We start from the raw sequence: 23870 nt of genomic DNA, 5'->3' as shown, positions 1-23870 counted from the left end.
GTTTAGCAACTCCTTGTAAAAAAGTTGCCACTTTTGGCCCAGTTCAAGAATTCACTAGTTAGAAAGGAAAATGAAGCTTCAAAATGGAGTCTCTCATGTTCAGAATTCCACAGAATTAAGAGATCATACTTCAGTGTACTTACTTAGAACAGTACCTGGCACATAGTCCATACTCACTGTTAGCTGCTGCTATTTTATCATAGGTTAAACTTTTGACCCTGAAATATCTATTGGTTTGAAGTATGAATCTTATAACTCTGAATGGAACCTAAAACTTTGAACGTTTTTCTCTTAGTGATATTCACTGTCTTACCCATAGTATTAGGGAATTTTTAATTTGCCAGCTAATAGGACAACCACAGTTTTTTTTCTAATTTCACCAAACCCAGTATATGAATATCAAGATTTATAAAAAACCTGGTTGGCATGGTGGTAGATGGTTGTTACTCACTTTATAAAATAATTGCCTACATGGAATATTTTACTGACTTCTTTAAACAGAAATCTCCACTTAAGAGTTTATAGTTAAGCTTATACAAATTTAACTTCGTACATTTTCATGAACATACTTTATTTTTTAAGATTTTATTTATTTGAAAGAGAGTCAGATAGCGAGAGCACAAGTGGGGAGGAGAGGGAGAAGCAGGCTCCCCGCCGAGCAGGGAGCCCAACGCGGGGCTCAATCCCAGGACCCTGGGATCTTGACCTGGGCCGAAGGCAGACGCTTAACGACAGAACCAGCCAGGTGCCCCTGAACATTATTGATCAGGAGACAAATTGCCTTTCTAGTTACATTTGATCATTAACCTTGTGACTTCGAGTAAGACCTTTCTCTGCATTTCATTTTTCAAATCTGTAAAATGAGGATACTCAACTGAGGTTTAAGATCTTGCTCAATTCTTTAAGTGTGTGGTTCTGGCATAAAACGCTAGAACCTAACACCATAGGCAGGGTGATGGGACAAAGTGAAGAAGGTTCAGGTTGATGGGGAATAATAGCCCACAGCTGCAACAACAAAAATAAGGGCTTCTTGAGAGGAGGGACCAAATACTATTTTTATTTTATTTATTTTTTTAAGATTTTATTTACTTATTTGACAGAGACACAGCGAGAGAGGGAACACAAGCAGGAGGAGTAGGAGAGGGAGAATCAGGCTTCCCGCAGAGCAAGGAGTACGATGCGGGGCTCGATCCCAGGACCCCGGGATCGTGACCTGAACTGAAGGCAGACGCTTAACAACTGAGCCACCCAGGTGCCCCCAAATACTATTTTTAATTCCCTACAGTGTTTACCTCAATGCCTTGAATAAAGTTGGTTCTTAATAAACACTGAATTAATCACCAATATCTATAAAGGTCAAGATCATATACTCTAGAACCAGATAATGCTTGGGCCTGCACTTCTAGTTCTGTCACCAGCTGGGGGACATTGGTCAAGTTACCTAACCTCTCTAGGCCTAAATTGATATGGAAATTGGGGATAATGATAGTATGATGATAGTTGTGAAGGTTAAATGAGCTAATATTAAGGCCCTCAGAGCAATACTTAACACCTAGTAAACTCTAGTCTTACTCTATAGATATTTGAATGATCTGTAACCTTAAAAGCAGCTGAATGTGCATGATGGAAGTAGGAATATATTTTCTCTTATAGATGTATCATGGAAGACAGATTTTTACATGGTAAAATTTGTCTAATTTGGTTGGGGATGAAGTTACTCATTATTTTGTTTTGTTTTTAAAGATTATTTGACAGACAGTGAGAGATGGAACACAAGCAGGGGGAGAGGGAGAAGCAGGCTTCCCGCTGAGCCCGGGGCCCAATGCGAGGCTCGATCCCAGGACGCTGGGATCGTGACCTGAGCTGAAGGCAGACGCTTAACGACTGAGCCGCCTAGGTGCCCCTCAAGTTATTCCTTTTTTTAAGAATGAGGCATAAAGCATGTTGTCTGATTGCTTGAGTTCACACCAATCATTTTACATAGCCAGGATTGGTTAGACAAAAGATCCAAAGATAGAGAGGTAAGACACTTTTTAATAGTTTCTTTCCAACCCTCAAGAGGGGGTGATTCTATGATACATTGTTCCAAGAATAAAAATTCTATCTGCAATTCTAATCTGTTAGGTCAAAACATGAAATCTTGTTAGGTATCCTGGAGACTCCATTCCTGAGGACCTGCACATTGTGTTAAATTTTTATTTTAAAATCAAAGTCCACTAAATAATAAAGTCTTGGTATGTGGAATTTTTTTTTTTTTTCCAGTGAAAAGAGTTGCCATCTAAAAGAAATCAGCTCCAGACATTTAAGTAGAGTTAAGATACCCAAGATTCCTGGGAAAGGAATCACCACGGTGGTCCCTCTTTATTCAAATACAGGACAATTGGGCACTTACTGCTCTTGCAGATATGTGACCTAAGCACTTTGTGGCTTGATAAGGGACCTTCTTCCCCCAAACCACCCCCTCTTTGTATAGTCAGGTGTCTGGGAAGGTTTCAAGGGCATTGGATCTCACCTCTTTCCTATTTTGAAGTTTAGCATAATTAGAACCTTTCTCACTGATGGAAGTCAGCTGGTAGGAAAGGATATCTCAAAGACTCAGAAGAGGAATGTTCCTTCAGGGAAGTCTGGAATGGTGACCTGCGTGCCACATCAGGAAGCAGATTTTGTCCTGGCATAGTGTGTGGCTGATGCTGGAATCTGACCCCTCTCTAACCCCCAACGACCTTGGAACAACAGATAACCTTTGGTACTGGGAACAATGGCTGTAGATCTGATGTAGCTTTAAAAATTGTCCCTTTGGGAAGCCAAGAGCAATATACCAGGTACTGAGACCTCTGCAGCCCTCTAAACTCACAGCACTGAATAAAAATATTTTGGATTGTGTGGGACCAGTTTGCAACACTGCCAAAACCGGATCTTCGCGCTAGACTTTCCTGTACACTACAGGATTCCTCATTTCATTTTCAGGCATTTGGAAGTCGAACGGTCTCTTTGGACTGCAAACCCTCTGGTTACTTGAGAACAATTGTGAGGTAGCAGCTGAGGGCCATGGGAAAAGGACTTCCTGCTCATTTGAGGTGGGAAGTGTTAAGTGATTTTAATTTGAATAAGGAATAAGATTTGATCTTCTGACTTAACATTGCTTATGTTGATTTTAGTTATAGCAGCTTTGCCAAAGTAGTGGGACCATGTTCATTTAAAGGAGACTTAAAGAGGACTCTGGTGACATTTCTGCAAATGCCTGGAAAATTTTATTTGGTTAGATCAACACTAGTCGCTATGCAGTTGGCAAGATTATTTTTTAAAGATTTTCTTTATTCATGAGAGAGAGGCAGGGAAGGAGGCAGAGGGAGAAGCAGGCTCCCTGAGGAGTAGGGAGCCTGATGCAGGACTCTCTCCCAGGACTCTGGGGATCATGAGCGGAAGGCAGATGTTTAACCGACTGAGCCCCTCAGGCGCCCTAGCAAGATTAAATGAAGAACCAAACAGCTAATTTCTCAAGTTCTTGCGCAGGCTGCAGAAAGGAAGTTGAAACCAGAACTAAAGAGAGGCCAAATCTCCAACGCCTGCTCAGGCCCGCGGGGCCGGGTGGGGCAGGAGCCTCCCACGGCGCGCTCAGGGCGGCCGGCCCGAGGGAGTCACGCCCACGTGGGCGGGGCTGCAGGGGCGGGACTTCCTGTCGGGGAGATTTCTCGCTTTCTCAGGAAGAACCCCGGCACAGATCCCGCTGGTAACCTGGTGAGTCTAGCGGACCCCAAGTTGAGGTAAGTCCTGCATTCCTGCGACTTCATGTGGGCTGTCGGGCCGTCTGGGTCGGAGGTGCGGGCCTGGGTGCTGCGGGCGGCCTTCCGCGCCCGCGGCCGGAGTGGGTGGGAGCGCAGGGTCCGAGGCCGCAGCCGGGGCCCCTTTATCCCTGCGGTGTTATTCTTAGCCCCGGCCGCCGAGTGACACCGGCAACAGGCCCCGCGTCGTGTAGCGGTTTCGCCCCCGCGTTCTCTCTAAACCCTTGTGGCAGCTGATGTAGAATAATTTTCTCTTTTTCATTTTTACTGATTCCAAGGAAGCTCACACCTGGCGTATTTCCAGGGTCATGCAGTCCCAGTTTGAGCCCCTCATCTCATGTTGTCTTCAGTCGCCCTGCTGGGGACAGGTGACAGGAAGGTGGCATGGTCCCCACTGTCAGGAAGGCTGTGACCGGGACAGAAACAGTTGGGAATGTTTCAGGCGTTTGTCTTTAGGAAAGTGAAGGTGAATAGAATATGCTCATTTCCATCAAGAAATATGCTCAAAGTAGTTATGAATATAAGGCACCTACACAAATGATCAAAACGTAAGGAAGACATTCCTGAGTGCCCTAAGTGTCATGCAGGAGCTTTATGGGCTCTTCCAGGCCAAGGCGTCCTCCCAGCTTTTCACTGTGTATACCTTCCTTAGGAATGTTATTCAGGCCCAGGACTCAGTCGTTGCCTACTCAGGTGACTTACGTAGTATTTATATCTGCAGGTCATATCTCTTCTGTGAGCTCGGGATCCGTAGTTCAGCTGCCTAATTGACATTTCCTTTTGGTTTCACGAAGGCTTCTCATCCTCTACTAATTAAACTTTTGATCTCTCCACCCCCTATCCAGATCTCCAAATTGACTCTTTTCTGTTACTGCCCGTTTCAGTGAATGTCACTATTATCCATTCAGTTGCTAAAAGTGGGAAATCTGGGCATCATTGAACTCTTCCTCTCATATCCATATCCAAATTATTGCTAAATGCCCCCCAGCTTTACCTCCTAAAGCAAGTATCTCTCCATTCTCTAAACTTCTCTATAAACACCTCCCCCTCCACTCTCCTAGGTCTAAGCCAATGTTCGGGTCTCCTGTGGACTACTGCATCCTAAATCTAAATCTCCAGTCCAGTCTGCCCAGCACCCACTCTCCACTCCTCCCTCCAGCCTCCAGTCTGTCCTCTTCTGTAGTGGTCGTGAAATGATTCTTCATGGCTCTCAGTCAGAATCTTACCTTTAAGGCCCTGCTGGGATGATGCCTACTATCTCCCCAGTCTCATCCCTTGATCTCCTAGCTGTCACACTTAGGCCTTTTAGTTACTCTTCACTTACATCCTGCAGTTGAGTTAGTTAATGCCTATTCACTTGTCCTTCAGATCTTGGTTTAATCATGTTGTCAGGGCAACCTTATCTGATACCTAAGGCCAGGTTAAAGCTCTTCTGTTACATGGTTCTCTCATTGTACTTCTACTTAGGCTTTGTTACATTTGTGATTTTGCATGTAGTCTGATTTTATTATTAATATCTGACTCCCCACTAGCAAGTAAGTGAACTGGGCCTGTTTTCCTTACTATGATGCAGTGCACAGTGTATCATAGGTATTTAGCAGATAGCTGTCAGATGATTAAACAAATAATGAATTCTGGATGGAGAATCCCTAGAAGGGGTAGCTTTTGAAATGGGCATTGAAGAATTGGTAGGAGTTATATCTGTGCAGGTGCTGTTAGAAGGCAGAGATATGAGAGGCTTGAGCGAAGTTTCTGGCAACAAAGCAGATGCACTGTTCTGTTAATCTAGTTCTGGTAAGCCTGGAAGAGAGGAATGGAGTAAGAATGGAAAAAGAAAAAAGAATTTGGAAACAATTCTTGAGACACTCTAAGCAGTGACTTCTGTAACTTGAAAAGTGGCTTCCCTTTTACATTAAAAAAAAAAAAATCTTAGAAAAAAAAAAAGGGGGCAACTACCAGCAGAAACACCTCACTGTTTCTGCCCTTTGCCCTCTCCTGCTTTCCTCTTTCCTACACTGTGAGCACCGTGGTAGGGAATTCTGAGTAATCTTTAAGGTGAAACTGTGTCAGTTACTCTCAATTATAAAAGTGACAAAATTGGGGTTGCTTTATATTTTATTTTTTATTTTATTTTTTATTTTATTATTATTTTTTTTAAAGATTTTATTTATTTATTTGACACAGAGAGAGAGAGAGGAATCACAAGCAGGCAGAGTGGCAGGGAGCGGCAGAGGGAGAAGCAGGCTCCCCGCCGAGCAAGGAGCCCGATGTGGGACTCGATCCCAGGACCCCGGGATCATGACCTGAGCCGAAGGCAGACGCTTAACGACTGAGCCACCCAGGCGCCCCTATATTTTATTTTTTAAAGATTTTATTTATTTGTCAGAGAGGAGAGAGCACTAACAGGGAGAAGCGGCAGGCAGAGGGAGAAGCAAGCTCCCTGCTGAGCAAGGAGCCCGATACTGGATCCCAGGACTCTGGGATCATGACCTGAGCCGAGGGCAGATGCTTAACCAACTGAGCCACCCAGGCATCCTTTGGGTTGCTTTATAAATGATGCCACATTTTTCTGACCACTTGCAAAGCTTCACTGTCCTAGGTTCCGATTTTAGAGTGTGGTCAAGCCAGTGGTGAGTTATTTTGGTATTCTCTTCAGAAGTCAGTGGAAAGCTGGACAGTTCAAAAGACAAAAATACGTTTTTTTTCTGGGAAATTTATTATTTTTTTAGTCCTGGAATATTCTTTTCCTCACATGTCATAATAGAAAGACCAGAGGACTTTAACATCAGAATTGAGTATATACCTTCTGTGCCTTCCTTTCAAAGCTTCTTTAATTTCAGCATTCCCAATGTTCTTTTATTTTCACTTTATTCTCTACCCAAACATGCACCTATCTTTTAAAATACTTATGTGTCCTTTCTTCTCCATCCCCCAATCAAGTGTTGTTGTTGTTGTTTTTTAAGATTTTATTTATTTATTTGACAGAGAGAGACACAGCAAGAGAGGGAACACAAGCAGGGGAAGTGGGAGAGGGAGAAGCAGGCTTCCTACTGAGCAGGGAGCCCGATGCGGGGCTCGATCCCAGGACACTGGGTTCAGGACCTGAGCCAAAGTCAGACGCTTAACGACTGAGCCACCCAGGCACCCCGAGTTGTTTTTTTAAAACGTTATGTTATGGGCACTTTGGAAAACACTTTTATAGAGTGTTTTTTTTTGTTGTTTGTTATGTAAATGTTTCTACACTAGAAGTGGTTTAGGTAAGAATATTTTTTAATGGACTTACCAGTGAATCTTGAAAAACATTGAACTCTAACACCAAGAAGAGGGCAATTACATTTGTGATTTTGTACATGTGATTCATTTCCTGAATGAAAGTATTGTGCTAATCGAAATGTTTTTCTGAACTATTCTGTAATTAAGACTTAGAGATTTTTAATTGCTTTGTCCTGACTTGTGTTAAATCTGTTCAGAAGATGGCTGATCCTTGGCAGGAATGCATGGATTATGCAGTAACCCTAGCAAGAGAAGCTGGAGAGGTATGAACTGAAATCTTGTCAGCCATGATGTGATGGATGTGGACAGCGTGTGGTTGTCCTGTGAAATAACACATGCATTTTGATTAATTTGTATTTGTTTTCATTTTACTAAACATTTTCAATGGAGTCAATACTCTTATGTCGTTAAACCTTTTTAATGACAAATGTGAATTTAAAATAGGATGTAAGATTCTATGATTTTGTACCTAGAATGTCATAACCACTGTAAGTTTATTTTATATACATTGTGGTAAGACATTTTTAAGAACATCATTTCAGACAGATTGAATGATTTAAACCACTTCTATAGTTCATCTTTTAGTTTGATTTAAAATGATATATGCCTTTTCTGTTTGCTTATCAAAAAATCTTTTTAGGTGGTTCGTGAAGCTATAAAAAGTGAAATGAATGTCATGATTAAAAGTTCTCCAGCTGATTTGGTAACTGCTACTGACCAAAAAATTGAAAAAATGCTTATATCTTCCATAAAGGAGAAGTATCCATCTCACAGGTATTTTTTATTTTAGTTTCACATGATAAATTGAAACTTAGGTTAGAGTCAATGTACTAGACAAATTTTGATTCTAGACACAGAAATTGACTTTAGTTAACTTAAGCTGAAAAGGAATATATTTGGAGAGTGTTGGGCAGCTCAGGAGCCCTGAGAGCAGGGCATAGGCAGAAGTCAGGAAGGCAGTGCTACCGGTGCCCAGGAGCCATTGCTTCAGATGCCACCGGTCGTAGCTTCATGGCTGCTGGCTTTGGATATCTTAGCCTCATTATCTCAAGATTACAGATCCTGAGCAGGAATGTCTTGCTGAACTCCGGTTGCTTGCCCAAGCTCAAGCTGCCAGGAGGGAACAAACAGGAGGTATTTGGATTCCTTCATAGTAAGAGGAGTGTTTGGATGCTGGGAAGCTAATATGACAAATGTCTGCCACAGTTATGATTTAGAAGTTTTATTCTCTATATTGCAAACTTTTTTATGTGTTAGAGTGTTGGTAACTTTAACGAGTTTGAGAGAAAACACTACAATCAGGGCTGTCTTACAGAGACATATAGCAGAAACATTGTCATCCTTTTAAAGTTTTAACATTGTCATTCTCTACTTTTTTTTTTTAAAGATTTATTTATTTTAGAGAGAGCGAGTGCACACGGTGGGGGTGGGTGGAGGGGGAGGGAGAGAGAATCTCAAGCAGACTCCCCGCTGAGCACAGAGCCTGACACAGGGCTCGAGCTCACGACCCTGAGATCATAACCTGAGCTGAAATCAAGAGTTGGAGGCTTAACCAACTGAGCCACCCAGGTGCCCCTGATTTTCTATTTCTTGGTCATGCCATTATCTGTTCCTGATATTTTAGCCATTGAGAAGAAAAAATGTTTAAAGCTGTGGCTAAATATACTTCCTCTTAGTAAAAAGGTTTACAGCTAAGTGAAAAGGGGATGAAAGAAAATCATACTGATTATAGGATAGTTCAGTATTGAATAAAAGAAAGAAAATGAATAAAAGAAATAAAAAGAAAACCAATGTACTCAGACACCATTTACAAAATTCACCTGAGATTTATTGCATAGCATGTTTTAGGAAGGCATGTAGACACAGTAATTTTGGTGGGTAATTTACTTTCTCATTGACTTATTTAATGTTCTCTATGTTGTCTATTGCTGAATAGCTAATTATCCTAAAAACTTTGCAGCTCTAGACAACAAACATTTATTATCTTAGAGTTTTCAAGGGTCAGGAATATGAGAGTAGCTTGGCTGCATGGTTCTGGTCGGGGTCTCATAAAGTTATAGTCAAACTGCTGGTCAGGGCTGTAGCATTTTAGGGCTGAAGGATAAGTTCACTTATGTGATTGTTGGTGACTTCAGTTCCTCATGGGTTTTCTGCTAGCAGCTCCCCTCATTTCTTCTCCATGTGGGCCTCTCCATAGAGCAGCTCTTAACATGGTGGCTGGCTTCCCCTGGGGCAAGAAAAGGAAAGGGACAGAGGGAGAAATAGAGTAAATAAGATGGAAACCACAGTACCATTTTTATGAATGAGTCTTCACAGTTGTATATTGTAACTTCTGCTTTGACTCTTGGTTAGAAGAGAGTCACTCAGTTCAAATTCACACTCAAGGCAAGGGGTGTTAGGTTCTACCTCTTAAAGAGAAGAGCATGAGAGAATTTGTGGAGTTATTTTTAAAAACCACATTTCCTTAGTAAGTTCTCATTTGCAACAAATGTGTGTGCATACACACATGTGAGTGCCTTTATTTACCCTGGTATTGCATTTGAGAATTTTGAGTTTTATTTTTCACATAACTTTGCTCTGGGGGAAGTAAAGTTTTCTCACTTTATCAGTCTGAAGGAAGAAGGAACAACAATAGGAAAGTGGTATATGGACTTTTGTTACGTATTAAAGTGACTCTGAATCTAAGGAAATGTTTAGGTTTGAAAATTGTTGAAAGCAGTGTCAAGATTTGGAATTTGTCCTTGCTTTTAGTTTCATTGGTGAGGAATCTGTGGCAGCTGGGGAAAAAAGTGTCTTAACTGACAGCCCTACATGGATCATTGACCCTATTGATGGAACAACGAATTTTGTACATAGGTATGTTTTAAAATGTTAATATTGTAATTACTTGTTTGTATACTAACTGAATGGACCTAGATACTTTAGAGAATTGTATAATTTGTAGAGTGAAGTGTATTATGCAGAATTTTCATTAGATATGGAAGAGATGATGAAATATTCATGCCATGGACTTTTGCAGCGAGGGACCCTGTTCACCATTTTTTTTCTCACTGGTGGAGCCATATAAAAATGTAAGCAAGCAACAGTGCTGCTTTGAGATTAAGGAACTAATGGAGTCAATTTTGGGGGTCACATAGAATGTTGTCTATATAGAGTAGGTTCAGTCCGGGAGAAAAAACTATTAAAAAGAGCATGGGCTTTTAAGATCAACAGACTTGGGCTTGATTCCAGATGCTTTTATAGGCTTTGTGACCTTAGGCAAGTTATTTAATCTTTCTAAGCCTCCGTTGTTGTTTTTTAATGTGTAAAATGGACATCTTAATTGTACCTGCCTCTTAGAACTGTTTGTTCATGGGATTCAGTGAGTAATACTTTTATATAAGAACTTAGTGTAGTGCCTGGCACAAAGTATGTAGCTCAGTATATTAGCACTAAAAGAAAGCCTGAGGGAATTGCCGGTGACAGTTAAAATGGGTAGCCTGGTTTGTTGGGATTACACATAAATGTTACATTTGAAGTTGCCGTGTAGCTCTACATATCTTTACTAGTACAGAATTGTTAAAGTCTGTAAAACGAAGATCTAGAATCTATATGTGGAGTGTTAATGTGGAAAGATGCTCATGACATAACATAGAGAAGATTCTAATACAGAGTGTATACTATGATCCCATTTTTGTTAAAATGAAAACTATTAAATATTAACCTTTTTATTTTCAGTAGTTGAACACATTTTCTTATTTTGTGCATCTTGACTCTTGAGTCAGAAATTACAGCCTGTGTGTTCAGACTGTCCTGCAGCCATAGCAAAAGCCGTGCCTAACGGTTTACTTTTCACATGTGAAACTCCCAAGTTTGGTATTAAAGACAAGTGACAGTTCATTCTGTACAATTTGATATCTGTGTTTATAGGTCCTGACTATGGGAGAAATGACCAAAGAAAAGAGACACTTTAACCATGAACAATTATATTTGTTGCATTTGACATTCCAAAGATATAAAATGTCATGCAGTGCAAAGTGTCCTTCCCACTTCTGACCGCAGTTTCTCAGGACCCATCTCTGGAGGTGGCCACTGTTACCAGTTTCTTGTGAATTCTTTCAGAGATGTTTCATGCCTGTAGAAGCTAGAAGCATCCTGTATGTATGTATATGCACCATCTCTCCCCAAATTCCCCCTATTTACACAGAGGGCTGCATACTATACACACTGTTCTGTGGGAGGAGGGGTGAGACTATTCATATGAAAAGTTATGTAGTCAATTACATTATGAAAAAACATGTTTATTGAAAATAATTTTATCTTGGTAAATTTGTATATATGTGTGTGTGTGTTTTTTTTTAAAGGTTTCCTTTTGTAGCTGTTTCGATTGGCTTTACTGTAAATAAAAAGGTACGCTGTTTAAATTTATGGTAAAATGCCTTGCTCCTATTTTCTGAGAAAGAGTACATGTGTCTGTAATAAATTTAGGTTTGTCTCTATATTCAATTTATATAGCTGCATTATTTCAAAGTAAGCTGCAGAACTGTTAAAATTGGCATGATACTTTTTCCATTAAAGAAAATTTAATGTCTGAGAAGCAATAATTAAAAGGAAAAAATACATGCAAGTAACTGAAATACAATTCAGTATTTAATCACCATTATATATGTGATAGAGTCAGATATGATAGGAGTTGATGTGTGATCTAAAATGCTAAATGGAAGAGGTGGGATTTGAGCTAGGAATGCCTTAATAGGCGTCAGTGAAGGGAGACTTTAAAAGACCAGAAAGTGGTAGAGGCCAGAACATGGTTGGGAAATGCTGAGTATGTTCAGGAACCCAAATACTTGCTATATCTAAAACCCAGTAGAATACGATCTGTAGCAATTGCATTTCCTTGCTGTTTGGCTATTTGATCGATCAAACAATGAATGATGTTTACTAACATCTTACACACCTGTCTTCAAGGAGCTTGTGATATATTTGATCAGCATGTACACAAGAGAGTTAAAAAAAATCTATGAAAATAAAAACACATCTTAGGCACAGGGTTGCGCTCATTAGTGAGAACATCTGAAAGAAGCTAAAGGAGCCGTTAGCATATAATCAGCCTTGGGCTATGTGCTGTCCCTGCCACTGAACTAACTCGCAGTTCATGCACAAGTTAGATGTGCGAACAGATAAATACGTAGTGGAACTATGAAACAAATGCTGTGGGAACATGAATAGGGTGTATCCGATTCTGCCCAAGAGTGGTTTGGGGAAATCTTCATACAGAAGGGGTCTTTAGAATTTGGTCATGTGAGTTGGGTTTTAGGAAGTAGTTTTTCAGATTAAAGAAGAAAAGGAGGAAAGCATTTTAATCAGAACAGGTTGGAGAAGAGCATGATGTGTGTGGGGAACGAGATGTTCATTGTGAGTGAAACTCTGAAAGTGGCAGGAGCAGAATTGATGAGGTGAGTTAGTTGTGGTTTTATTGCGAGGCACTGTGGCCTATGTCAGAACATTTAGATTTTGTTTTTAGGCTATAGAAAACCAGTGGAGGTTTTTCAAGTACAGAGTGACGGATAATTCTAGCAATGCAGAGATCATACCAGAGGGGCAGGCTGGGTGATTCTGAACTCAGATGGGGCAGTGAGGGTGGCTGAGGAAATGCCAAAATCAAGAAGTGCTTTCAAGATGAAATTTGAAGAAGATGACACGTGGGGAAGGAATGAGGTGTGATGAGGTAATGAGTGATCTTTGATCTTTTCGGTTGAGGTTTCTGCAAGATGAGCTGAAGCATAGGTTCTTACCTGTGACAATGGGATTATAGGTGGAACAGGCCACAGTTAAAGGTGGTAGTTGAATTTATGGACTGGAAAGAACAAACCTCTAAGAAGATAGACATCCAAGAGGGGAATGGAAGATATGGAAGAGTGAACAAATCCTGACCTACACAACTTTTAAGGGTTGGACAGAGAACAAGGTCTTTCGAAAAAGTGACACAAAGATAGATTAGTGAGTGAGGTAGGACTAAGAATCTGCCAGAAACATGGGGGTACTGGATTAAGTAATGAAGTGTGGTTGATGGTCAGCAGTCTCCAGTGCTTTGGAGATGGCATTTGGTTAGTAGGAGTTCCTGGGTAATCTCTTTTGGGGAAGTTTCAGAAGTGTGTGTGATCAGGGCAGAAGCCAAATTGTAATTTTTATTAAGAGGAGAATGGGAGAGGTGAAGTGTAGACTACCCTTTGGCAGGGAAGGGAAAAGGAGAAGATAACATCTTAAAACTTTTGTGGGGGAGGTAGAAATTTGGTGTGAAAGTACCAGAATGAAAATCTGAGAGGAGGAGGATCAGTTGATAGAGGAGTTTTTCAGAGACATTTGAGAGGGTAGGAATTATAATATGGAAGGAAGTAGGAAATATTTACCTACCTGGGGCAGGAGGGCGAGAGGTCAAGGTGGGTGCTCTTAAGTTGAGAAATGGATGGGACAAGAGTCAAGGATTCAAGTCTGATGACCTCCTTTCTCTGTGTAAGCTGGAAATTATCATTTTTAAGTATCCCATAGTAGTTATTTGAAAACATTCTCAATATAGTGGATTTTTTTGTTACTGCCTTTAAAAAAAAGTATTGATTTAATGGTGAAAAATACTCAGGTTTGGTAAAGGAAACTTTTTTCCTTCTGCAGATGGAATTTGGAGTTGTATACAGTTGCCTGGAGGATAAGATGTATACTGGCAGGAAAGGAAAGGGAGCCTTTTGTAATGGTCAAAAACTACAGGTTTCACAACAGGAAGGTAGGTTTATCCTCTCATTTTTGGTGTGGTTGATATTATATACATGTGTTTTATTGTTTTTGAGTTAACCAATGGAGTTCTCACAGTTGTTAACAGATTCATAAATTGTGTGTATTTTCCCTTTACGTTTTTATTTCCACCACAGTTTTGAATGTGGTAGTGGAAGCAAAGAAGGCAAGTGTAGTCCAGCAAACACCACTTCAGACTCAGCGGCTTGCTAAGTGCTGGGGATAGAAAGATGAATAAGAATGGCTTCCTGCCCCCATGGAGTTCATGGTTTATTGTTTAAGCCACTACATCTCAAATTCTTTGTCAAATTCCTCTAATCTGATGTTGCTGGGACCAGTTGTTAGACTGTAAATCTGAGGTGGGGGAAAGTCTATTAATGTCGGGAATCATTAAAAATGAGGTCTCTACATTTTTTATGACCTTGATGATTGGTATTTTGTCTTCTATGTGACAGCTCATTGAAGTTTTGAGTCACCTTTTTTCCATAAACCATGTCCAACATTTCCCACAGTTTGTATTTCAGATTCTTTTAAGTGCATCAAGAGCTTAAAGATACTTGCAAATCAATCTAAATTCAGAATCCCCCTACACTTTTATAATTTTTCTCCTTGAACACTTAATTTGAGAGCAGATTTTTCGTTCGTTTTCTTTTTATAGAACTCTAAGACCCCAAAGATTGGGACGTGCATCATTATTTTTAAGATGATTAACATGTGAAAAAACATGGCATCTTATAATCAAAGTAATGTGGTAGCTTTTGTAGAAACTAAACCTTTCCCTTTTTGTAATTTTTTTGCTTTTTATAGTTTTTAATTAGATTATGTGATTATTAGAAGAAACAGTAATTGTAAACATGTTCAGAACAAGTTGGTAAGCGTACACTGGTGGGAGGAGATGAAGTGTAGGGTATGCTACACAGGGGGCCTGTTAGCGGAGAGTGTTGAGTGTGTTATGAGCTTCAGTCATGTTGTTTCCAAGACAGAATGGAAAGCATTGGGTAATCCATCAATTTAGTAAATGGAGGTCAGCCACCACTCAAACTTCTGTTTTATTTCAAATCTATATTTAAATTATTTAATTTCTAAATTCTACTTTTTAAATATTTGAGGTATTTGCTTGTTTCCCACTAAAGGTATCATGCATGCAAGCAAATTGGTTATATTCTACACTTTTTGGGGATGATCTAAGAAGCAGACTCCTTGATTATAAAAACAACCACTTAAGGACAATAAATTTATCAGAATTTTAATACTTCAAGGCTTAGAATGAAAGAAATATGGTACAACTAGGGTGAGGGATAAAAATGGTCCTATTTCATTCTGAATTACAAGTATCACATTTTTAAGTAAGAGTTCTTATTGTTAAACTCTAGTGATTATTTAAAACATTCTCTTTTAGATATTACCAAATCACTTTTGGTGACAGAGTTTGGCTCTTCCAGAACACCAGAGACTGTAAGAATTGTTCTTTCTAATCTGGAAAAGCTTTTGTGCATTCCTATTCATGGGTAAGCTCTTTTCATTTCTTCCCTGAAGTTCCAGAGAATTTAACATTTTCAAGAATGAATTTTCCATAAAAATGAAAATTTTTAATAGGCTTGGGATCAGTACCATAATTATAATTTTGTAATGTAATTAAAAAAACTTTTTGAGAACAATTTCAAACTTAAAAAATTTGCAGAAATAATGGGGAAAAAAAGTATACCCTTTACTTATATTCACCTGTTGTTAACATTTTACCCCATTTGCTTTATCATTTTATCATTCCCTCTGTGTGTGTGTGTGTGTGTGTGTGTGTGTACATACATGAATGTGCGCATACACAAGTGTATACACACCTTTTATCCCCCTGGACTATTTTAGGGTAAATTACATATATTATGGCTCTTTACTCCTAACTACTTCAATTTATTTCCTGAAATTAGGGATATTTTCCTCCATGACCACAGTACAATTGTTGACCTCATAAATTTACGCTCTATCTAATCTACCATCCATATATAGTTCTGACAGTTGACCTAACAATGTCCTTTGTAGCATTTTCTTCCTCCAGTGCAAGATTCAGTCTAGGGTCAAGCATGAATATAGTTGTCATGTCTCTTCAGCCACTTTTGATCTGGAATATTTCCACAGCCTAAGAAATTCCCACCTCCTCTTAGTTTTCAAATTATTTGCATAGAAGAATACAAGGTAGACTCTTATAACTTACTTCTGTTTCTCTGTATCAATAGTTACTTCTTCCTTGTCATTTTTTTTTTTTTATATTTGTGCTTTCTTCTTGTAAATCTTGGTTAAATTACTTAGTGGTTTGTCTCCACTCCCCCCGCCCCACACCGAGAACCAGGATTATGATTTATTATTCTGATCTACAGTTTTTTTCCTCTCTGCCTTGAATTTATTTTTATTCTTTGATTTTTTTTATTAATGTGTTAGGTTATGAATTTTTATCTTACTGTTTTAAATGTATCCCATAGATTCTAATATGTAGGGGTTTCATTATAATTATTTTTCACAAACTCTGTAATTTGTATTTTCCCTTTCACCTAAGAGTTGTGTTCTTAAATTTCTATAAAGAAATTTTTTAAATTTCATTTTTAATTTTAATAGTTTTATTATATCGTAATAAATCTGCTATGGAGTTGACTAATATTTTATTTGTGCCTAGTATAGGATTAATTGGGGGGATGGTTCTGTACACACTGAAAAGTATATTCTCCATTATTAGGGTATGATCTTTGATATATAGCCTAAAGATGAACCCTATTATTATTATTATTATTTTTGTCTACTTCACCTGTATACTGAGTGATAGGTTAAACTCTTCCATTATTGGTATGTTTCTCTATATTTCTCCTTGCAACTCTTAGAGCTTTTATTTTACATAAGGTGGAAGATGCATTATTTGATGCCTATACATACTGTTATAACTTCTTGTATAATTTTAACTTTATATAGTATCCTTTGTCTTCTTTCATGCTTTTAGACTTAAAGTCTGCTTTGATATCAAAATTGCAAACTCTATCTCATTATTGCTAATTGCCTGGTAAATCTTGGTCCACTCTAACTTTTAGCCCTTTTAAGTGTATCTCTTGAATACAGCATGGAATGGAGTTTTGCTTAAGAATGCAAATGAATTTAAGTATTTTTTTCTTTTAATAAAACAGGCCTCTTCATTTATTAATATGACTGTTTTGTTTAGTCTCAGTTCTACCCTTTGGTCTTAGTTTTTTGCTTGACTTTAGGAAAGGATGGGGCAAGCATTTTATAAAGTTTTCCAGGTGACCTTTAGATTGTATGAGCTCATCCTCTATAGATTCCTTAAGAAGAGCACATGTGTATAAGACTCTATGAGTTCTAGCACATTCTGTACTGTTTTTCTATGACCTTGAATGTTGAACAGCCTGGCTGGATATAATATCCTTAAGAAACAGTATGAACTAAATGTCTTGAAAATGCTATTTTACTGTTGCCTTGTTTTGTATATTGCTTTTGAGAAATCTGATGCCATTCTAATTTTCTTGGCTTTTAAATTCATGTTTTGGGATGCCTGGGTGGCTCAGTTGGTTAAGCGTCTGCCTTTGGCTCAGGTCATGATCCCAGGGTCCTGGGATCAAGTCCCCCATCGCGCTCCTTGCTCAACAGGGAGCCTGCTTCTCCCTCTGCCTCTGCTGTTCCCCCTGCTTGTGCGTGCTTGCTTGCATGTGCTCGCGTGTGCTCTCCCTCTCTCTCTCTGACAAATAAAATCTTAAAAAAAAAAAAAAATTTATGTCTTAATTGGAGGCTCTTGAGAATTATTTTTTTTCTTTTAATCTTCCACGGCTAATAGCTTTACAAGGATAGATCTTGGAATTGCTCATTCTGGCAGAATTTTCTCCTTTAACATGTATACTCAGATCTTTTTTCATTCAGAAAAATTTTTTTGAGTTACAGTTTTAAATACTAGTTCAGTTCTCATTTTCATTTTCTGTTCTGTTTTCATTTTCTTCAGGACAATAGTAGGAATGTTCAGTTTCCTTTGGGTCTTCTTTTTCAGCCACTTTCTCTCTGACCCTTTTTACTTCTTTCATGTATTGCTTTTCCTTATTGCCTTTTTCTTTTCTTTTTTTTAAAGATTTTATTTATTTATTTGACAGAGCACAAGCAGGGGAGCAGCAGGCAGAGAGAGAGGGAGAAGCAGGCTCCCCGAGGAGCAGGGAGCCCGAACGGGGCTCGATCCCAGGACCCTGGGATCATGACCTGAGCCGAAGGCAGTCACTCAACCAACTGAGCCACCCAGGTGCCCCTCCTCATTGCCTTTGATTAGGTTTTTTTTTAATTTTTTATTGTTACGTTAATCACCATGCATTACATCATTAGTTTTTGATGTAGTGTTCCATGATTCATTGTTTGTGCATAACACCCAGTGCTCCATGCAGAACGTGCCCTCTTTAATACCCATCACCAGGCTAACCCATCCCCCCAACCCCCTCCCCTCTAAAACGCTCAGTTTGTTTTTCAGAGTCCATAGTCTCATGGTTCGTCTCCCCCTATGATTTCCCCCCCTTCATTCTTCCCCTCCTGCTATCATCATCTTTTTTTTTTTTCTCTTAACATATATTGCGTTATTTGTTTCAGAGGTACAGATCTGTGATTCAACAGTCTTGCACAATTCACAGCACTCACCATAGCACATACCCTCCCCAATGTCTATCACCCAGCCACCCCATCCCTCCTACCCCCCCCAATCCAGCGACCCTCAGTTTGTTTCCTGAGATTAAGAATTCCTCATATCAGTGAGGTCATATGATACATGTCTTTCTCTGATTGACCTATTTCACTCAGCATAACACCCTCAGTTCCATCCACGTTGTTGCAAATGGCAAGATCTCATTCCTTTTGATGGCTGCATAATATTCCATTGTACATATATACCACATCTTCTTTATCCATTCATCTGTCAGTGGACATCTTGGCTCTTTCCACAGTTTGGCTATTGTGGACATTGCTGCTATAAACATCGGGGTGCACGTACTCCTTTGGATCCCTACATTTGTATCTTTGGGGTAAATATCCAGTAGTGCAATTGCTGGGTCATAGGGTAGCTCTGTTTTCAACTTTTTGAGGAACCTCCATACTGTTTTCCAGAGTGGTTGCACCAGCTTGCATTCCCACCGACCGTGTAGGAAGATTCCCCTTTCTCCGAATCCCCACCAACATCTGTCGTTTCCTGACTTGTTATTTTCAGCCATTCTGACTGGTATGAGGTGGTATCTCACTGAGGTTTTGATTTGGATTTCCCTGATGCCGAGCGATGTTGAGCACTTTTTCATGTGTCTGTTGGCCATTTGGATGTCTTCTTTGGGAAAATGTCTGTTCATGTCTTCTGCCCATTTCTTAATTGGATTATTTGTTCTTTGGGTGTTGAGTTTGATAAGTTCTTTATAGATTTTGAATACTAGCCCTTTATCTGATATGTCATTTGCAAATATCTTCTCCCATTCTGTTGGTTGTCTTTTGGTTTTGTTGACTGTTTCCTTTGCTGTGCAAAAGCTTTTTATCTTGATGAAGTCCCAGTAGTTCATTTTTGCCCTTGCTTCCCTTGCCTTTGGCGATGTTTCTAGGAAGAAGTTGCTGCGGCTGAGGTCGAAGAGGTTGCTGCCTGTGTTCTCCTTTAGGATTTTGATGGACTCCTGTCTCACATTGAGGTCTTTCAACCATTTGGAGTCTATTTTTGTGTGTGGTGTAAGGAAATGGTCCAGTTTCATTCTTCTGCATGTGGCTGTCCAATTTTCCCAACACCATTTGTTGAAGAGACTGTCTTTTTTCCATTGAACATTCTTTCCTGCTTTGTCAAAGATTAGTTGACCGTAGAGTTGAGGGTCCATTTCTGGGCTCTCTATTCTGTTCCATTGATCTATGTGTCTGTTTTTGTGCCAGTACCATACTGTCTTGATGATGACAGCTTTGTAATAGAGCTGGAAGTCTGGAATTGTGATGCCGCCAGCTTTGCTTTTCTTTTTCAACATTCCTCTGGCTATTCGGGGTCTTTTCTGGTTCCATACAAATTTTAGGATTATTTGTTCCATTTCTGTGAAAAAAGTGGATGGTATTTTGATGGGGATTACATTGAATGTGTAGATCGCTCTAGGTAGCATTGACATCTTCACAATATTTGTTCCAATCCATGAGCATGGAATGTTTTTCCATTTCTTTGTGTCTTCCTCAATTTCTTCCATGAGTATTCTGTAGTTTTCTGAGTACAGATCCTTTGCCTCTTTGGTTAGATTTATTCCTAAGTATCTTATAGTTTTGGGTGAATTGTAAAAGGGATTGACTCCTTAATCTCTCTTTCTTCTGTCTTGTTGTTGGTGTATAGGAATGCCACTGATTTCTGTGCACTGATTTTATATCCTGCCACTTTGCTGAATTCCTGTATGAGTTCTAGCAGTTTTGGGGTGGAGTCTTTTGGGTTTTCCACATAAAGTATCATATCATCTGCAAAGAGTGAGAGTTGGACTTCTTCTTTGCCGATTCGGATGCCTTTTATTTCTTTTTGTTGTCTGATTGCTGTGGCTAGGACTTCTAGTACTATGTTGAATAGCAGTGGTGATAGTGGACATCCCTGCCGTGTTCCTGACCTTAGGGGGAAAGCTCTCAGTTTTTCCCCATTGAGAATGATGTTCGCTGTAGGTTTTTCATAGATGGCTTTTATGATATTGCGGTATGTCCCCTCTATCCCTATACTCTGAAGAGTTTTGATCAAGACAGGATGCTGTACTTTGTCAAATGCTTTTTCTGCATCTATTGAGAGGATCATGATTCTTGTTCTTTCTTTTGTTAATGTATTGTATCACGTTGATTGATTTGCGGATGTTGAACCAACCTTGCAGCCCAGGGATAAATCCCACTTGGTCGTGGTGAATAATCCTTTTAATGTACTGTTGGATCCTATTGGCTAGTATTTTGGTGAGAATTTTTGCATTCGTGTTCGTCAAGGATATTGGTGTGTAATTCTCCTTTTTGATGGGGTCTTTGTCTGGTTTGGGGACCAAGGTAATGGTGGCTTCGTAAAACGAGTTTGGAAGTTTTCCTTCCATTTCTATTTTTTGGAACAGTTTCAGAAGAATAGGTATTAATTCTTCTTGAAATGTTTGGTAGAATTCCCCTGGGAAGCCATCTGGCCCTGGGCTTTTGTTTGTTGGGAGATTTTTGATGACTGCTTCAATTTCCTTAGTGGTTATAGGTCTGTTCAGGTTTTCTATTTCTTCCTGGTTCAGTTTTGGTAGTTGATACATCTCTAGGAATGCATCCATTTCTTCCAGGTTATCTAATTTGCTGGCATATAGTCGCTCATAATATGTTCTTATAATTGTTTGTAGTTCTTGGGTGTTGGTTGTGATCTCTCCTCTTTCATTCATGATTTTGTTGGTTTGGGTCATTTCTGTTTTCTTTTTGATAAGTCTGGCCAGGGGTTTATCAATCTTGTTAATTCTTTCAAAGAACCAGCTCCTAGTTTTGTTGATCTGTTCTGCTGTTCTTTTGGTTTCTATTTCATTGATTTCTGCTCTGATCTTTATTATTTCTCTTCTCCTGCTGGGTTTAGGCTTTATTTGCTGTTCTTTCTCCAGCTCCTTTAGGTGTAGGGTTAGGTTGTGTATTTGAGACCTTTCTTGTTTTTCTTGTTTTTTTTTTTTTAAAGATTTTATTTATTTATTTGACAGAGATATATAGAGAGAGCACAAGTAGGCAGAGAGGCAGGCAGAGGGAGAGGGAGAAGCAGACTCTCCATTGAGCAGGGAGCCCAACGTGGGGCTCGATCCCAGGACCCTGAGATCATGACCTGAGCCAAAGGCAGCCGTTTAACTGACTGAGCCACCCAGGCGCCCCTGAGACCTTTCTTGTTTCTTGAGAAAGGCTTGTATTGCTCTATACTTTCCTCTTAGGACTGCCTTTGCTGCATCCCAAAGATTTTGAACAGTTGTGTTTTCATTTTCATTGGTTTCCATGAATTTTTTTAATTCTTCTTTAATTTCCTGGTTGACCCATTCATTCTTTAGTAGGATGCTCTTTAGCCTCCATGTATTTGAGTTCTTTCCGACTTTCCTCTTATGACTGAGTTCTAGTTTCAAAGCATTGTGCTCTGAATATATGCAGGGAATAATCTCAATCTTTTGGCACCGGTTGAGACCTGATCTGTGACCTAGGATGTGATCTATTCTGGAGAATGTTCCATGGGCACCAGAGAAGAATGTGTTTTTTATTGCATTGGATGGAATGTCCTGAATATGTCTGTGAAGTCCATTTGGTCCAGTGTGTCATTTAAAGTCTTTATTTCCTTGTTGTTCTTTTGCTTAGATGATCTGTCCATTTCAGTGAGGGGGGTGTTAAAGTCCCCTACTATTAATGTATTGTTGTCAGTGTGTTTCTTTGCTTTTGTTTGTTTTTTTTTTTTTTTAAGATTTTATTTATTTGACAGAGACACAGCGAGAGAGGGAACACAAGCAGGGGGAGTGGGAGAAGCAGGTTTCCCGTGGAGCAGGGAGCCCGATGTGGGGCTCGATCCCAGGACCCTGGGATCATGACCTGTGCCGAAGGGAGACACTTAACGACTGAGCCACCCAGGCGCCCCTTTGCTTTTGTTATTAATTGGCTTATATAATTGGCTGCTCCCATGTTAGGGGCATAGATATTTACAATTGTTAGATCTTCTTGTTGGATAGACCCTTTAAGTAGGATATTGTGTCCTTCCTCATCTCTTATTACAGTCTTTGGTTTAAAATCTAATATGTCTTATATAAGGATTGCCACCCCAGCTTTCTTTTGATGTCCATTAGCATGGTAAATGGTTTTGCACCCCCTCACTTCCAATCTGGAGGTATCTTTGGGTCTAAAATGAGTCTCTTGCAGACAGCATATCGATGGGTGTTGTTTTTTCATCCAATCTGATAGCCTGTGTCTTTTGATTGGGGCATTTAGCCCATTTACATTCAGGGTAACTATTGAAAGATACGAATTTAGTGCCATTGTATTGCCTGTAAATTGACTGTTACTGTATATTGTCTGTGTTCCTTTCTGGTCTATGTTACTTTTAGGCTCTCTCTTTGCTTAGAGGACCCCTTTTAATATTGCTTGTAGGTTTGGTGTGGTGATCACAAATTCTTTTAGTTTCTGTTTGTCCTGGAAGCTTTTTATCTCTCCTTCTATTTTAAATGACATTCTAGCTGGATAAACTATTCTTGGCTGCATATTTTTCTCATTTAGCACCCTGAATATATCATGCCAGTCCTTTTTGGCCTGCCAGGTCTCTGTGGATAGGTCTGCTGCCAATCTAATGTTTCTACCATTGTAGGTTACAGACCGCTTGTCCCGAGCTGCTTTCAGGATGTTCTCTTTGTCTCTGAGACTTGTAAGTTTTACTATTAGATGTCGGGGTATTGACCTACTTTTATTGATTTTGAGGGGAGTTCTCTGTGCCTCCTGGATTTTGATGCCTGTTTCCTTCCCCAAATTAGGGAAGTTCTCTGCTATAATTTGCTCCAGTATACCTTCTGTCCCTCTCTGTCTTTCTTCTTCTGGGATCCCAATTATTCTAATATTCTTATGTCTTATGGTATCACTTATCTCTTGAATTCTGCCCTCGTGATCCAGTAGTTGTTTATCTCTCTTTTTCTCAGCTTCTTTATTCTCCATCATTTGGTGTTCTATATCACTCATTCTCTCTTCTGCCTCATTTATCCTAGCAATTAGAGCCTCCATTTTTGATTGCACCTCATTAATAGCCTTTTTGATTTTGACTCGGTTAGATTTTAGTTCTTTTACTTCTCCAGAAAGGGTTTCTCTAGTATCTTCCATGCTTTTTTTTCAAGCCCAGCTAGTATCTTTATAATTGTCAATTTGAACTCTAGTTCCGACATCTTACTAATGTCCGTATTGAGTAGGTCCCTGGCAGTCGGTACTGCCTCTTGTTCTTTTTTTTGAGGTGAGTTTTTCCGCCTTGTCATTTTTTTCTAGAGGAGAATAGATGAATGAGAGAACAAAATGCTAGAAGGGTAACAACGACCTCAGAAAAAT

At 39.5% G+C, this 23870-nt stretch overlaps 1 protein-coding gene across 4 annotated transcripts in view; it reads left to right on the top strand.

Annotated features, from left to right (window-relative positions):
* The first annotated feature begins 3430 nt into the window (after positions 1-3430).
* IMPA1 (inositol monophosphatase 1) overlaps positions 3431-23870 on the top strand; it is a 64351-nt gene continuing 43911 nt past the window's right edge. For 2 of the 4 annotated variants that reach the window (XM_032421643.1, XM_032421644.1), the window contains exons 1-7: positions 3432-3764; positions 7253-7318; positions 7696-7829; positions 9807-9911; positions 11399-11444; positions 13704-13812; positions 15220-15328. In XM_032421643.1, coding sequence (XP_032277534.1) covers positions 7256-7318; positions 7696-7829; positions 9807-9911; positions 11399-11444; positions 13704-13812; positions 15220-15328 — 566 coding nt within the window. In that variant the 5' untranslated portion in view covers positions 3432-3764; positions 7253-7255. Of the gene's footprint in view, positions 3765-7252; positions 7319-7695; positions 7830-9806; positions 9912-11398; positions 11445-13703; positions 13813-15219; positions 15329-23870 lie in introns of all 4 variants that reach the window. The other 2 variants (XM_032421645.1, XM_032421646.1) reach the window with 2 other exon arrangements.

Source organism: Phoca vitulina, unplaced genomic scaffold (genome assembly GCF_004348235.1).
Source record: "Phoca vitulina isolate PV1807 unplaced genomic scaffold, GSC_HSeal_1.0 scaffold25, whole genome shotgun sequence".
In the NCBI taxonomy this organism is placed as follows: Eukaryota; Metazoa; Chordata; class Mammalia; order Carnivora; family Phocidae; genus Phoca; species Phoca vitulina.
The sequence above is the reverse complement of the archived record's forward strand: the minus strand, read 5'-3'. Positions and strand labels throughout refer to the sequence as shown.